Source organism: Zophobas morio, unplaced genomic scaffold (assembly GCF_036711695.1).
Source record: "Zophobas morio isolate AGI-343-1 ecotype UQ-CSIRO unplaced genomic scaffold, CSIRO_AGI_Zmor_V1 ptg000332l, whole genome shotgun sequence".
NCBI lineage: Eukaryota > Metazoa > Arthropoda > Insecta > Coleoptera > Tenebrionidae > Zophobas > Zophobas morio.
The window spans coordinates 39,904-55,041 of NW_026972436.1; the positions used below are offsets into that span (position 1 = coordinate 39,904).

Consider the following 15,138-nt stretch of genomic DNA (forward strand, 5'->3'; position numbering starts at 1 on the left):
TTGCGTAATGAAAGGGGATATCAGAATCAGTTATTGTTTCTCAGTTAGCAGAAAGAATGTCTTCGATAAATCTTTACCGTCATAACTGATTCGAATCCAATTTGTCAAATGACTCTTACCCTACAAATACGAAAAAGTCCAGAACATCCAATGTTTTCTTTTTTCATGCCGAATTTATTAGACGCTTATAAACCGCCGTTATGAGCAAAGATGAAACCTGGTTCATTTATTTAGTTCTTCTTGCAGTTACATAATATGTCTCTATTACCTTTATATGGTTATTAGAGAAATATCGTACAAACTTTGACTTTTTTGTACGTATTTAAGGATTTCTAATCTTTTTATATATGGGTAAGGGGTAATAACTTAACAGATCGAAAAAGTGCTTTATAAATATATCTCTAGTTTGGTTAACAATATATTTAATAACTTAGCTCGTTATTTTTCCATACATTTAAATTTTAAAACATTAATTTTAAGCGTTAAATTTTATATCCTTTTATAAAGTTTTCCTTGGTATATTCGTCTAATTCACTGATAATTTCGTTGATATACTTTCGCAATCTCAAAGATTATAATTTTTCTAAATTTAGATCAATACTGAATGTTCTTCAGCATATAATTAAAAAAAATATTTCATATATTTCCTCTTTAGCAATAAAAATAAAGTTAAATTATCCAAGTTTTACTTAATTTATATATATATACTCCAAAAATATAGGTAACCAATGTAATTACTGCCAAAAAAAATTAAAAACAGAAATCTTTGACACACCCACATTCAAACTGTATTGCCCATACTAAGAGTGAAAGCACAAAGTTAACGACGATGCGACAGACAGTTATATAATAAGGGAAGTATCTATTAAATCTGTTTTTCAGTAAACTTTAAAATTTTGTATTTCAGGTTAGTTTCAATAGCGTTTCTGTGGGTGTGGGCATTGGAATTCTAATCGCGCTATAATCAAAAAATTTTATTTATGTGTACACTATTTAGATAAGCATTCTTTCATACTTTCAGGGGTTTATCCTAAATAACAGCTTTTTATTAAACTTCTAAAAGGCGGCGGCCGAGACTAAGTTAACGGTTCTGAGGATCTTAAATGGTTACATATTTAGTGTATTACCACAGCATAAGCTCCTGCACGATGTTCGTCTGAGGTATAAATGCCTGGCTATAATTTCTAATTATAAAAGAAGTCTGCGCTAATTAATTTTTAATTATTAAAAAGAGCGTACAACTACAAAAATCCGTTTGGTGCAAAACACCGTAATATTAGATTTTAACCACAAATTATTACTGCAACGCTAAATATTTTTGTCTTTCCATAACGGCAGGGGTAAGAATAAATGTTTGAAAGTAATTTTGATGTAAAAGCAATATTATCTCTTCGTATGCCGGCCGAAATAATTGTGCGAACTATTAAAAAGAAGATTAAAACGCAATAAAAGTTAAATATTTAAAGTTCTACTTCAGATATTTTAATTGAAAAAGCCTCCAAAGGTAACTTTTTATAGTTATCACGACAATTATTCACCGTATAGGATGTTAAATTGAGTTCATGAGAAGCATCTATTCGGATATATAATAAGGGTGAAGCGGATATTATATTTTATCTAGTACCTGAGGCGATGAATTTATTATAAAACTTTATTACTTTTTCCATCAACACAGTTGGAGAATACTGTATTAAACTGTTGTACTCCAAGATAAACTGAAGGTTCTCCTCAGAATGAAATTCTATTCAAAAAGTTATGCACATGAAATGTAAGCTTTCAGAATATAAATGATACATTTACTACCCTCAAGGTAACTTAGAAATAATGAACATAGCTGCTTATCCTTTATTATTTGTTCCACATTATATAACTTATTTTGGGCCAAAAAGTTTACCTGTAATGATAACAAAATTATATAATTATTCTTAAATAAGAAACGATTAGTATAAAGAATTACATTATCAAATAAGTTGCTATGTATACTCCGTAAGTATATTTTCAATAAGGGGAGGCTGTAAGAGTCGACCACATAACAACTTATAAAGTAAGTTATACGGAACAAAAAGAGGCTTTCCTGCAAAAGTTAGAACTATATCTCGAGGAAAATTAATGTTAAAAAAGCTTTTATACGTAGAGGTATAACTGGTATGTCTTAGTAGCATTTAGTACTCTAGCGACTAGGGGAACCCAAAGTATTCCAAATAATAAAATACTTCTTAAGTTGTAATAACTATCAACGAAAAATTCCCAGCAGTTTATCGTCTCGAAAATATAAAACGCATTTTCTATAATATAAGTTATATTACTTTTGCTTACCATTATGGTATATTTATAATTACCTGCTATAAAAAATAGTCCGGCCACAAATAACGACACATAAGAATTCGCAAGAGTTAATAAATTTGCAAAAGGGATGTATGGGTAGGAAAAAAGGAAAAAGAAGAGTACACTTAATGCAATCTTAATATGGTATGAAGTTTGTTAATATTTAATAAACAAGGATAAATTAGAAGTGCACTTACAATCAAAATATGATAAGTCCACGGGAGAAAGTAAGAAAAACTTCCAGGTGGTCGGTTAAACAACATATACATCAACCTTTGACGGCAGTTTATTGCTGAGAGAGTAGAAAAAAAAAAGATCCACGAAAAGCTAGTTAATATTCTTGCCGGTAGAGTATATTTTACATTTATTCCTGTGGCCGCTGCAATAGTGTAACAGAGTTACTAACACAAAGTTATATTGCACTACTATTGTATATACATTGAGCAACCTATGGCTAAAACTAAGAACGAGGTAATATTGACGGAGATAAAAAACTGAAATAGAAAAGCGCTATGTCTTGAAGCTATTTCAACTTCATGCCTAAACCAAAAGACCAAAGCGGAGAAGACAATAACTATCAACATGTTTATAATCGTTACAGGCAGCTAAAAGAATTTAAATAGGTATAAGCATTAAATTTTTTTTTCGGTTTAATTTACTGTAACAATACCATATACTGGTAGTTTGCAAACTCGTGTAAGTCTATGATATCATATACAGCTAACTTTAATGTTTTGGTGTACTGCTCGGGTGGCTGGAAGTTACAGAGTTGGGCTTGTAGTACAGATATTAATATAATTAATACGCCGGTTATCAAGATAAGGACTTGAAGAGATACATAAATAGTTTCCAAAGAAATAGTTTGCATAATTATTTAGTTCTGACGAATTTTTTTCAATGTAGTTATTAAATTCAAAGATATAAAGAAAGTTATTCGTGCTAAGGACTCTATAATAATGATGAAAGAAAATACTATTAATAAGCATTATATTCAAATGGTTGTTTTTTATTAACCTAGTAAAATATCTGTCTGACTGTAGTAAAATAAGACTATATATTTTTAGCCACTCAAAGTCATTTCCGACTTTTTCAAGCAATGTTTTCCTGAGGAAAGTTTCAACGCCCTCTGCCTAATAAATACACACATATATATAAAATGTCTTTTATATTCATATTATTTTTTTATAACCTAGAACTTTATGCTTCATAAACCTAAATAGAAAACTCAATACTAAAATATTTATCCTTTGCTATATAAATTAAATTATTGATTACACTCGTGTATGCTTGTAGCTCCAATTCATTAACGATAGCATTGATTTTAGAAACTGATACCAAAGTATAATGAGAAGAAAAATCATAATATAAATAAATAGCGGGTGAAAACTTATTTCTTGATATGTATAATATTCTAATTTTTTTTATAAAAAATAGTTGTTTAAACTATTAAGCACTTGACAATATATTGTAGGGGGCAACGCAATTATTGTAAACTTGTCTAATGAGAAACCACCTAATTAACTAATTTATATTATTCCACAAAAATAAAGGTTTTAAATCCATTAGTCAACTGTTTTACAAAAAAATATCACCAAAAACTTTCTCAATTAAGGTTATAGTTAAGACCACATTGTAGGAAGAATCTAACTATTTTGCTAGATAAGTGGAAGGAATCAGTATAAGGGAAAGATTAGGCAATTTTATTTTAAGTTGCCGATTTTTACTTTTTCCAAATTTATATATTACTTAGTGTTCTTATTAAAAAAATTAATATTATTTTAACTCTTCGCTATTAACTAAACTTCTTTTTCAGAAAGGTTTATGCAATCGTTTCAAAAAAAAAAATTTTGCCAAAGCATTAAAATTAATGCTTAGTGAGAGAAAAATAGTTATTAAGTACCAATTTCGCTGTCCTTTGCGGAGAACAAAATTATGAATGGAGCTGCTCCAAAGAAATTTAAAAATAATTGTGCCAATTCATTATCTTGAACAGCCTTAAATATTGATTCTACGAGAAAGAAAATTAAAAAATAAGAAAGAAATTAAAAGTGTCAATATATAAGAAGTTAGTAAGGGAGAAGAAAGTTATTACAAGTTAAAGGGGATGTAAAAGTTCTAAAAATAATATTGTAAAGATACAACCGGCAGCAGCTTTGAATTGTAAACTGCTGATCCGAGAAGCTGAAAGTGCACACGTTTCCAGCAGTCTATTCGTACTCTTGAATACAAAGCGTTAAAATAAAATCAAAAATTATTGCTAAACTATTTGATTAAATAAATTTAATAAAAACTGAAAGAATTACTTTTTTAGCTAAGGCTTCATAAGATAAATGAGTTGACTGAATAGATAGCGTTTTTAAAAATGGAGGCAAATAAAAAGCTATCAATATATAGAAAATATAATATTGTGTAATAATAAAGTAATAATAATGAACTTTTTTTATACTACGAAAAGCGGTACTAATGGATAGAGTAGTATTGAGTACTTGGAAGTATTTGCAACAGTTAAAATAATAATACTCCGAAATTCTTTAAGTAAAATATTAATAACTTGCTATTTATTTGCCTAAAGCACTAATAGCCCTTTCGATGTTTACAAACTAATACACTGAGAGGCAACGAAGAGTTTTTATTAATAAAGAGGGTATGTTTTGGAGTTTACTAACGACCAGCCAACGTATTCCTTTAGAAGTACAACCGATTATAATACTTTTATACAACATGCTGAGGTTTTCACTTAAGGAAGTACAACTATAACTATAATTATTTAGTACTCATTTTTTTGCTTTTACTTTTATATATTTTTTTACTCACTGGAAAAGAAAACTACTTTTTAAAAACCGCAATAAAATTATTTTTTAATGTGTGAACAAGCGACGTAGTTATCAGTTTGCGAAGAGAAGTCCTTTTTTGGTAAAGGTTTTAAATCAAATTATATATTATTAATTTTATCATTTTTATTGATTTTGATTTATATAATTATATTATTTAAAATTTTCATTTTATTTTAGTTTATTTGAATTAATTATAATTAGATTATTTTTAATTCATGTTATTTAGTTTGGTTTCTATTATAATTACATTTTATTTTATTTGTGGGGCCCTTTACTTTCCAGTATGACAAATATAAGTTTTAAATTACAACACTTGCGTACTGCGCGGTAACTTAAGGTTACCTTCCTTCTGCATAGCATATAATTACTTTTATTAGTTACTTTTGGTGTTGCCAAAAAAACCATTTCACTTACCCTCTACAGGTGACTTAATTTATTTTAGTATATTTAGCTCCTTTTGCTTTTATATTGTTTTTTAATGGGGTTTTCTCTAAATCATAGGGTTTCTAATCTGTATCGCCATCTTGCCCTTTTGGAACGGCACTATTTAAGCGAACTTAGAATTAAACGTAACTTCAAGGTCTTACAGCTTGTATTACACCATATCTATATATTCTTATGAGAATAAGTTCTATTAAAAAATTTTAAAATAGAAATAAAAAAATATATATAATTTAGAATGCAAGCACAACTTTCCCTAAAAGACTGATTTTTACTAATTTTTCCCGAAGGTATCTGTCTAAAGTTAAAGTCTAACCATGTTTATATATCGTTTCAATAAGTCATAATGATTAACGTTAAACCAAAAGAATTAAAAAAATTTTGTTAGATAAAATTAGTCACCTATGAAAACAAGATATATAACGGCAGCAGTGAACCATCCAAGTTTCTTTCTATCGCTACCAATCGAATGCGCTAGAGAATCTATATTTCTTTGTAAAAAAAAAAAAATTAAAGTTTATGTATTTATGCGTTACTATAGTTAATTATTTATGAATAGTAAGAAATTATAAAAATGTTGATGACACAAATTTTAAATTTTTTTTAACCTGTTTATCTTTTCGTATTGTATCATAATTAAAAATTATTACTTGGCTAGTTTTTAAGAGTTATCCTGGAGTTTCAGAAAAAAAGGTTAAGAACCAATCTAAGAGTTAATTAGGTAGTAATTATACCAGCTAAATCAGTACATTTAATTAAATAAAATATATATATATATATTCATCCAACAAGTTATATGGCAATTTTCCATGGTAATATATTTTTGAAAGCTTTGATATTGCTTTTAATGTGGTCATTATAATTCTTTTAGTAAAATTAATTTAGGGTTGATCTGTACTTTACATTAAGAGAAATAGCGTAGTTGATACCCGAAAACCGTTAGGGTTGTTTTTTCCCCTAACATTTATATATATCTAAGTACGACGTTAGAGTATCTCGGGTTCAATATTTCTGGTCATGGACTTTAAGGTTAAATTTAAAAATAACGTTGTGGTATTACATCGTGCTTTTCGTCTACAACTGTTGTGGTTGTGCATAAAAGATGCATTCCATATATAGTCACTCCTCGCCTTTTAAAATTGCATATTATTTAACATAGTAACCTTATTTTTTGCTTTCGAGGTGGTTATTGTTAGACTTCTTGGCTTCTTTATTTTTATCATTGACCCTTTTTAGGTATTATAATGAAAAAATTATAAAAATTAAGAGATTGTGAGAGCAACAAGACACTTCTTAAATGTAAGAAAAATATAAGAACAGAAAAGCAGAAAATTAGAATAAAAGTATAACAGCATCTTTCTTTATTTTTATGAAATATAGAGTAAATATAAACAAAGTTAACCAATAAATTTTTAATGCAATTTATGTGTTAGAAATACTTAATATAAAAGAATTAGAGTCCCTAAATTAAAAGAAATTGTCAGTTTATGGTAAGCCAATTTTGCATATTATATATTTGGTAATCCTGAATAAGTCTACTGCCGGCTTTATGAAGCTTGATCTAGGAAGACTTTTTCAGGAAAGGAGCCTTCACACCTTGTTAAACTAACTAAGTTTCTATACATAATGTTTAGACTTTTTCACGCGGTGTATAAAGGTACTACTATAGGGGAATTAAGTTTTTCTAAACTTAACGAGACTACAAAGTTAATTATTATTATACTAATATACTCCTTTATTTTACATGTATATATACATAAAGATTCTGATATACGTTTGTACATTATTATTTATTTTACCTAATTTCATTTTATAATATTTTTTTTATAATTCTGAGGGACGTATTCTATCCTAACCAAACAAAGAGTACAACATTATCCAGTAGCGCTGCCAACTCGGGGTTGTTTCAAATTACTCTTTACTTGGCTAGAAAGGAATTCGTGAGGATTACAATTTATAAGCTCTTCCTTCAGCAAACCACTCGCCCTTCGAGCTTGACGCTCTTCTTGTACATGACTCCAGCCTTTCATGGGGGCTCTATCTGTGCTGAAGATCTCGGGTGGAGAGGGGCAGGGGCTCTCCTACCAGACGCATAGGCCGAGGACGGTGGCCAGAATGGACGCGCTAGAATTCGCCATTTGATGGTAGGTAAGTCTTTCGGCGTCAGAACACTTGCCTGTCACGCTCGAATTGGGTGTTGAAAAGGAACCTTTAATGAAACCTGTTAAGTCTTATACGAATAGGGGTAGTTGCTTAAGAGGCAACTCCGCCATTCTCAATACTGCCGGGTCTGTTGTCGATTCGAGGGTACTACGATAAGAGCTCAAAAATGCAACGAGATGTAAAACTATGTACCGCCCTAACCACTTTCATAAGAGCTAAAGGCAAGACTCTAATATGCTAGCGCCGGCTCTCATCTAGTTGCCATGGCTTTTCAAGTCGTTCAAAATGGACCGCCTGCATTAGCACAATAAAGAAATGCTAAGTACGCATCTAAATTGACCAAGACAAAAAACTGAGCAATTAAGGTTTCATAGTTCACAGAACCAGTTTTTACTGTTGCAAGTTGTGCTACCCAAATGTTTTTTTTTATGCCTTAGATGTAGGCATTTGATATACCAAATTTTAAAACAGCCTGACTGGTAGCGTAAGTACCATGAAAAATTCAGGGTTAGTATATAACAGGTCTAAAACGTGTTGAGACTGAATTTTCAATTATATTTTTTTATATAAAGGCTCAGAAATGTCAAGAAAACTAGTCAGCAACTCTGAAGGTACTATATGTAGGCGGGGCCTAGCGTCCGTCAGTGCATTATAGTTGGAAGTATATCATAGCAGACAGTTTTTAAGTTTAATGGGAGCGAAGACTAATTTACCCTAACAAGCTGTAAAAAACTAGTTTTACAAGCGCAAACTCTCCTCCATTTTTAAACTTTATATGCCAAAATCTATGCCCCTTCGCCGTATTAAAATTTAGTTGAAATGGAAAATGCGACATTGCTTTTAAGCTCAATGCTCTAATAACTGAGTTATAATGTCAATACGTTTGTTTCTATAAAAACTATACTAGCGCTCTCTAATGCACTTTTTTCATAGCATACTAACTGCTTAAATACGGTTGGATTATCTACAAAGGAAAGATTAATATATTTCGAACTTGATTTTAACCCAGATTTACGACGCTTTTTGCAAGTTATTAAGAGTTTAAATACTTAGTATTTGTCAGTCTGTAAAAGAAAATAATTATAAATGTTGTGCCTGTTTTCTAGTACACTCATTTAACGAACGTAGAAAAGAGTGTTATGAATGCGAAACCTCCTTTTATTAAATTTCTTCCCAGCAACGTTAGTATTCTATAAATTTTGCATAGCTTTACTATAAAACCAGTAAAATCAGAAAGGATTCTACTGTAGTGCAGCGCCAGTCCTAATCCTCATTTAGATTACACCAATGGACTTTTCCATTAATAGAGCCGAGAAAGCAAAGTTAGTATATGGCAAAATTATTGGTTCAAACTAAATGCGTGTAGGCTCTTTATTAATTGTCTTATTAATAAATAAAATTATAGAAAAAGCAAAACAGGTTCCGCGTTTGCTGTACTTACATTCTTATTATATCCAACTTGGTCACTTTTCTTTTATTATGAATACTTAAGAATAGGAATGATAGTAATATACTAAGAAATATGAATCTATAGTAAGGAGAAGAGAAAAAACTTTGATATGATAACCGCGCAAGAAGAAAACAATAACCTTTCAATCATTACTGGGAATGGTTTGCGCCGATGTAAGGTACATTTCAGTTGGTTTTTTATTACTATTATATAAAAATAATTTTATCAGTAAGTTATCGATAGTTTCTATTTGAAGTAAAAGTTGCGCTGTGTTTAGCAAAAGGATTATAGAAGGGGTTTTCTATTTTTTATATATTGAAGTGCTTCCATTTCCTTAAACTATACTAGAAAGAAAAATATTTATTTACTTTTACTTGTCTATTGTATTTTTTAGTATTTTTTAATGAGTTCGAAAGCCCCTTTTAAGTGCTAGCTATATTATTTTTTTTAACTCTTCTAACGATACCGTTCCTCCTTTTTTGGATATCACTTCAGGTTTTATCCTTAACAATAGCGAAATTATATTTTGCGGATGTCGATCCTAATATTTGGCGTAACACTGGTTGGTGCGGCTATCTTTCTTTGGTTCAAGATTATGATAGAAGATGCTATTGCTTACGTTTAGTCGACTTTAAGGTTCTACTTTTAAAGAATTGCCTTTATTTTTTTTAACTCCCAAATTTAATATTTTTTCTAAACTTATTAAGGATAAACGACTTGTTTGGGAACAGGAACTTTACTTGGAAATGCAACTTAAGCAGTTAAAGGAAAATTTTTACGTCTTTGCTGGGGATGTAATATTTATTATATTTTTCCTTAATATGACACTTTTTCTTTTTTTTTTAATTAAATTAATTTAACTATTATAGACGTTTATGTGTGGATTATCTTTTTGTTATGAAATCGATCCTTCGGAAATGGTTCAAAAAGTTTGCAAACTTTTGGAAAGGAGGAGTTAGTAATTTTTTTCTTTGCTTTATATGAATTTGCTTTTGAATTTATCTTTAAGGGGCGAAGCTTCGAGGGGAATCAGTAGTGGAAACCGAAATTCCAGCTTCACGCCAATTTACTACCGCCCCTAAAAAAAGTCCTGCACAGGAGCAACCACCGCCCGCCACTACCGTTAAAAGTAAAACTGATTCCGGAAAAAGAGGATTTTTTTCCTTGAAAAAAAAGAAACCCAAGACCGCTGCTGAGCACGCCACTGCTCCCTTGATCATCTCGGGGCCTTACGAATTCCGGTTTTGCTCTTGCTGGGTTCCTTTAACCTTTGATTAGTACCCTCTAAAACTTCGACTCGTAGACACGTAGCCCACGTCGGACCAACAAGCATTAGTTTTCAATCTTTACCGGAAAACTGGAAACAAGCGCTTTCACTTGTCGGTTTAACTCAGAATGATCTTCAAGTGCGTCTTATATTATTAGCATTCCTCTTTCACGTCTGATTTCTCACGCAAACTTTTCTTAAAGAACGAAAACGTAGCCGCTGCGCTCTCGGATGCTATGGCCAAGCACGGTAGCTGACGGGTTATAAAGATCTCTCGAGTAATTAAAAAACTTATTTGTGCCGCTTTTCAGGAGACACTCAAGCTACTCAGCCGGCTGCTCCCACCCCCGCGCATGCCGCTCCTACTAGTACTTTGGAGTCACGTAGAAGTATTCTTTTTACTTGATATTAGTTATATATTTATTATTCAATTTTTCAGCAGCATCTCGCACACCCAGCCCCAGTCCCGCGCCTTCAGATTTGGGTCTCTATTTCTTTATTATAATTGTAATTACTATATGACTCAATGCCAATCTTTCTAGATCGAGGTTCTGTAGAGGGCTTTCCTGCGCCTCCACCGCCACCGCCTCCTCCTCCACCGCCATCGCTGCCCTCTGCAAAACACGATTCGGAAGCAGACGTCCCTGCCCCTAGAGAGCCAGACTCTGAAAGGGGTTTCTACCTCTTCTTTTTTTTTTCACTTCCCTTCAAACAGCTTTACGCTCTTTTTATGTATAAATCGCGTAGATTTACTAAGTGAGATTCGCACGGGGTTCAAGCTAAAAAAAGTGGAAGACAACGTATACTTTATTATAATATCTGTCACATGCTAACTATCAGACTTCTACTCGTCTGTCCGCCTTGAAGCCCCCGCCTAGCCCTCAGCCGCAGCAAAACGAAGAAGTCAAGGACATGGCCTCTCTCTTCCTCCGCGTGTTGGACGAGAGAAAGGTTGCCTTGGGCGGCTCATCTGGAGAGGAAGACGAGGACGATAACGCTTCTGATTGGTCGGACTGATGAGGTTTTATATTTGGAGAATTCGCCTTCTTTTCTTATTTTCTCCTTTTTCCTTTTGCTTCTAGCTTTAGATTCTTCCGGATATAAAACTTTAGGTGTGTGCGGACTTTTTTATGTATATAAAAAAAAAAATTTAATAAAATCGTTAATCTACTATTTTTTTGGTTTTTGTTGGCTTCCGTCTTGGAGTTTCTTACCACTGCTAAGCCTAATTTAAAAGAGATTGAACGCTTTACAGTTTGTACTTTAGTATGACTTTTATGAATAGTCTAATTGCAATACTTCCTCACTTCTTTTGAGACTAACCGACTTCAGCGAAGTTGTTAAAAAATTATGGTCCACGTGTACTGGAATTTTACTTAATCACTACTTCTTAATAGACCATTGAGAAGGTTAAACTTGCTGTTTGTGAATGCGTGCCGGTGTACGTAATAGTTCTGATTATATAATTATAGATCTACTTATAGAGGAATAAGTTAAACGTTATAAATATTTTTGAAAACCGTATTTAGAATAATGCTTGTCATTATTTTCACCAATAAGTAACAGGTAATGAATTTACAAAAAGTTTTTGACCTATATCTCAAAAGCTACCATATATAGGGGTAGTAGATCACGGTCGTTCTAAGGCTCCAAAAACAGCTTTAAGTTTAGGAGAGAGTGCGGGACAGTCTAATAAAAACCTGTTCTACTTCTTTTACTGTCATTGTTTATACAGCGCTATAGATTAATCAAGATCTACGCAATAGAAGAGATCAAACTAACAATAGTGTGTAGTCATCTAAATTACACCAAGAAAAAGTATTGGTGTTACCACGTGGTATAAGCACGTAATCTTTCAGACCGAGGTGCCACGTGTCTACACATGCGCTCTATACCACGTGACTGTCATAGCACGTGTTTTCATGTTTGTCTTATTTTGTACATTTTCAATTTATTCCTCGAAGGTATTAATATCCCTCCATTCCAGGACAATTAATTGATTTTACCACTGAAGCAAATAACCTTAAAAGTAAGGGTTATAACAGTGTTAATATAAAAAAATATTAAGGTGACTAGTAAATGTACTTACCCACAATTATATATTCAATCATGACTTTCTCTACTTTTTTGCGTAATCAGTTTACTTTATTTAAATATGGTCTTACTAAATATAATTTTTTTTTAATTATTTGATATTATTTATATAAAGATGACCCTCTTGAAACAAAATAACCACGAAGGCGCCCACAAAAATTTTGATATCGAAGAAAAAAAAATTTTTTTTAAGATTAATTTATATCTATAGTTTTACTTCAATAAGAAGGATTAGAAACAGGATAATTTTGTATTTTCCGGTCACTTAACCAATATAGTTGCCAAAAATAAAGAATTTCGTAGTTCTAGTACTTGAGTACTTATAGAAAGATCTTATTTCAAACAAAGAGTTAAGTAATTTTTTATGTTTAAATGTATTTTGATACTAACACTGCAGCTCGAGTTATTATGAAAAGAGTTAGTACGCCACAGAGAAAACAGATAAGATCTCTACGTACCGTCTAGCCAAGTCTGGTAAAATTTAAGCTGATATACAGAGAAGTGCCCTACGCAAAAATGGGTTATCTATGCTTTTTTTCCCCTAATATTAACTCAATCCTTATCAGTTGTGCTTTCGGTTTTAAAAACTTTCAGTCGTGAGGGTTACGCAGGAAAACTCTGGTCATTAACATGTGTCAGGCAACGTTAAGTAATTTATAAAAATCCAACCACTCCAGGTTTCTTTAGAGTAAGGCTCAATTAATATGGAACTACAACCGCATACTAACAGGCTAAATACGTAGAAACGGTGGTAAAAAGGCATTGACACTTGAATTTGAGGGCGCAATTTGATTCTCATCAATTTAGCCTTTCTTCTCGGTCTTCAAAGGTTGCGTATATAACAACTCTCGTATTAATTCTGATACATGCTTCGTTTGTTTTTTGTTTACTGGGGTCAATCACTTTATTAAAATCAATGCTCTCCGTTAGTTATTAATAAGGCTTTTTACAAACTTGCACTCCTGACGGTTGGGCCTACTTCAGCAATAAAATATTTAACATTAAAGTCTTAGCTAAAGGTGCAACTAGAATATCCCTGGTAGCAAGGCTTCTCTGCTATTAACTTAATTGTAATAGACCACAGAAAGTTTTTTTAACCCTATCGAAAGCAAAGATAAGCTAAGGTCATTTTTTAAATATAGTGAAATGAAAATAGTAGTACCTTTATTAGGATTTGTTACAAGTTATGCCACCTAAAGATATATAACATCGTAAATAAGCGCTTATTGAAATTATGCATTATAAAAAAATAATAATATAGGAAGAAACACTAAAATAACACTACATCCAAGTCTTATTTAGCGAAATGCTTATTATTTAAATTTACATGAGGAAGAGCCCATCATTAAAGTAAAATAAAATCCTAGGACAATAAATATTATTAGGTATTTTAAGTAGCTTCATTTTTTTGTGGAGTTCTAATATCAGTACCTCACTCATATAACCGAGTTATGCGAGATTTTGAATTCAAATAAAAAAAAATTTGAAAGAAGGCAGTGACACTTTACTAAGATTTATACTTTTTTTCCAATACTGAACGCCGAGGAGCTTTTTCAGCTTTAATGTAGACTAAAATAAAAATTATGACAATAAATAATTGTCAATAAAATTTGAAAGAAAATTTTTTACTTTAGAAGTTTTTTACGGGTTCCTGTATCATAATTTTAAGAGCTTGCAGTTAGTTAACTATTTCCTTTTTCTTGTAGCTGTTTGAATAATTTTATATTACTAACTGTTCATAATTTTCTTGTTTCTTTTCTAAATTTGGCGATTATTTCTGTTCAAATATTTTATATTTCCTGAGTTTTTAGAGGGCGAATAAATTTTCTTTTTTCTCTATTTGTTAAATACACAATTCAGGTTGACATAAAGACGCGTTTTAAAGGAACGCTTTTTTTAAAAAATACCCTTAAGGTTTCCGTTATTTATCATACTTAAAAACATATTGAACGTGCTCTACCATGTTGCTTTTCCTCAAAGTTGTTTTCAGCCGTTTTCCTGCAACCTAGATCGAGTAGTGGGAGCCCGAGCCCGGTGTCTTCGCAATCCTTAAGACAGTGATGTTTCCTCGGGAATGTAACACTGGTGGTGCACTTGTACTAACGCTGAACGTTTTTTATAATATTGGGAGTAAGCGAGACACAATATGTCCCATTTAGCTCTTTGCAGTTATGGTTTATAGGCCCTCCGGTTCATAGTCGTTTGAGCGTCGTGCTCGTTCTTTCCAATTGGCTAAACTAAAATAGTTTGTGATATAGTTGAAAGAACTATAGCGAAGGCATACCCACCATCAGGGAGCCGTGGGAGAGTAATGTTAACTTTTAGCTATAGAGCTGTTGTGCGTTTTTACAGAAAGAACTGAAGCTGTTACTCAATTAAGGATTAATAGACTAAAAATAAGCATCTAATATTTATATATTAATTATCTAAGAATTTTTAAATAAAGAGCAGAGCTGCGTCCTGAGAGTTTGATCGTTCAACTCTTTTACCGGTCAATATAAATAAAAGAACTTTCGAGGGTATACAAATTTTATTAAATATGACATAACAAGCGTAAAAACTCA

General features: G+C 31.6%; 2 protein-coding genes across 5 annotated transcripts; one reads left to right on the forward strand and one right to left on the reverse strand.

The window, feature by feature from the left end:
• Positions 1-2,439: 2,439 nt before the first annotated feature.
• Positions 2,440-7,630, reverse strand: LOC135120045 (uncharacterized). Its single transcript, XM_064044404.1, has 11 exons — positions 7,516-7,630; positions 4,629-4,705; positions 4,468-4,543; positions 4,226-4,333; positions 3,601-3,653; positions 3,340-3,455; positions 3,164-3,273; positions 2,996-3,099; positions 2,764-2,930; positions 2,523-2,704; positions 2,440-2,460 (listed from the first exon to the last, which is right to left on the reverse strand). The coding sequence occupies exons 1-10, from the start codon at positions 7,628-7,630 to the stop codon at positions 2,653-2,655; spliced, it is 978 nt and encodes a 325-aa protein (XP_063900474.1). The 3' UTR covers positions 2,440-2,460; positions 2,523-2,652.
• A 1,629-nt stretch (positions 7,631-9,259) lies between these two features.
• On the forward strand, positions 9,260-11,637 carry LOC135120042 (actin nucleation-promoting factor WASL-like). Of its 4 annotated transcripts, none has more exons than XM_064044398.1 (13): positions 9,260-9,391; positions 9,709-9,849; positions 9,921-10,007; positions 10,083-10,167; positions 10,223-10,454; positions 10,517-10,619; positions 10,684-10,729; positions 10,792-10,869; positions 10,920-10,964; positions 11,023-11,154; positions 11,228-11,280; positions 11,348-11,501; positions 11,563-11,637. In XM_064044398.1, exons 1-12 carry the CDS (start codon positions 9,323-9,325, stop codon positions 11,495-11,497), a joined length of 1,221 nt encoding a protein of 406 aa, XP_063900468.1. In that variant the 5' UTR covers positions 9,260-9,322; the 3' UTR covers positions 11,498-11,501; positions 11,563-11,637. The 4 variants fall into 4 exon arrangements, with proteins under 4 accessions (XP_063900468.1, XP_063900470.1, XP_063900471.1 ...); XM_064044400.1 differs by having other exon boundaries at positions 10,923-10,964; XM_064044401.1 differs by having other exon boundaries at positions 10,792-10,863; positions 10,923-10,964.
• Positions 11,638-15,138: the final 3,501 nt, after the last annotated feature.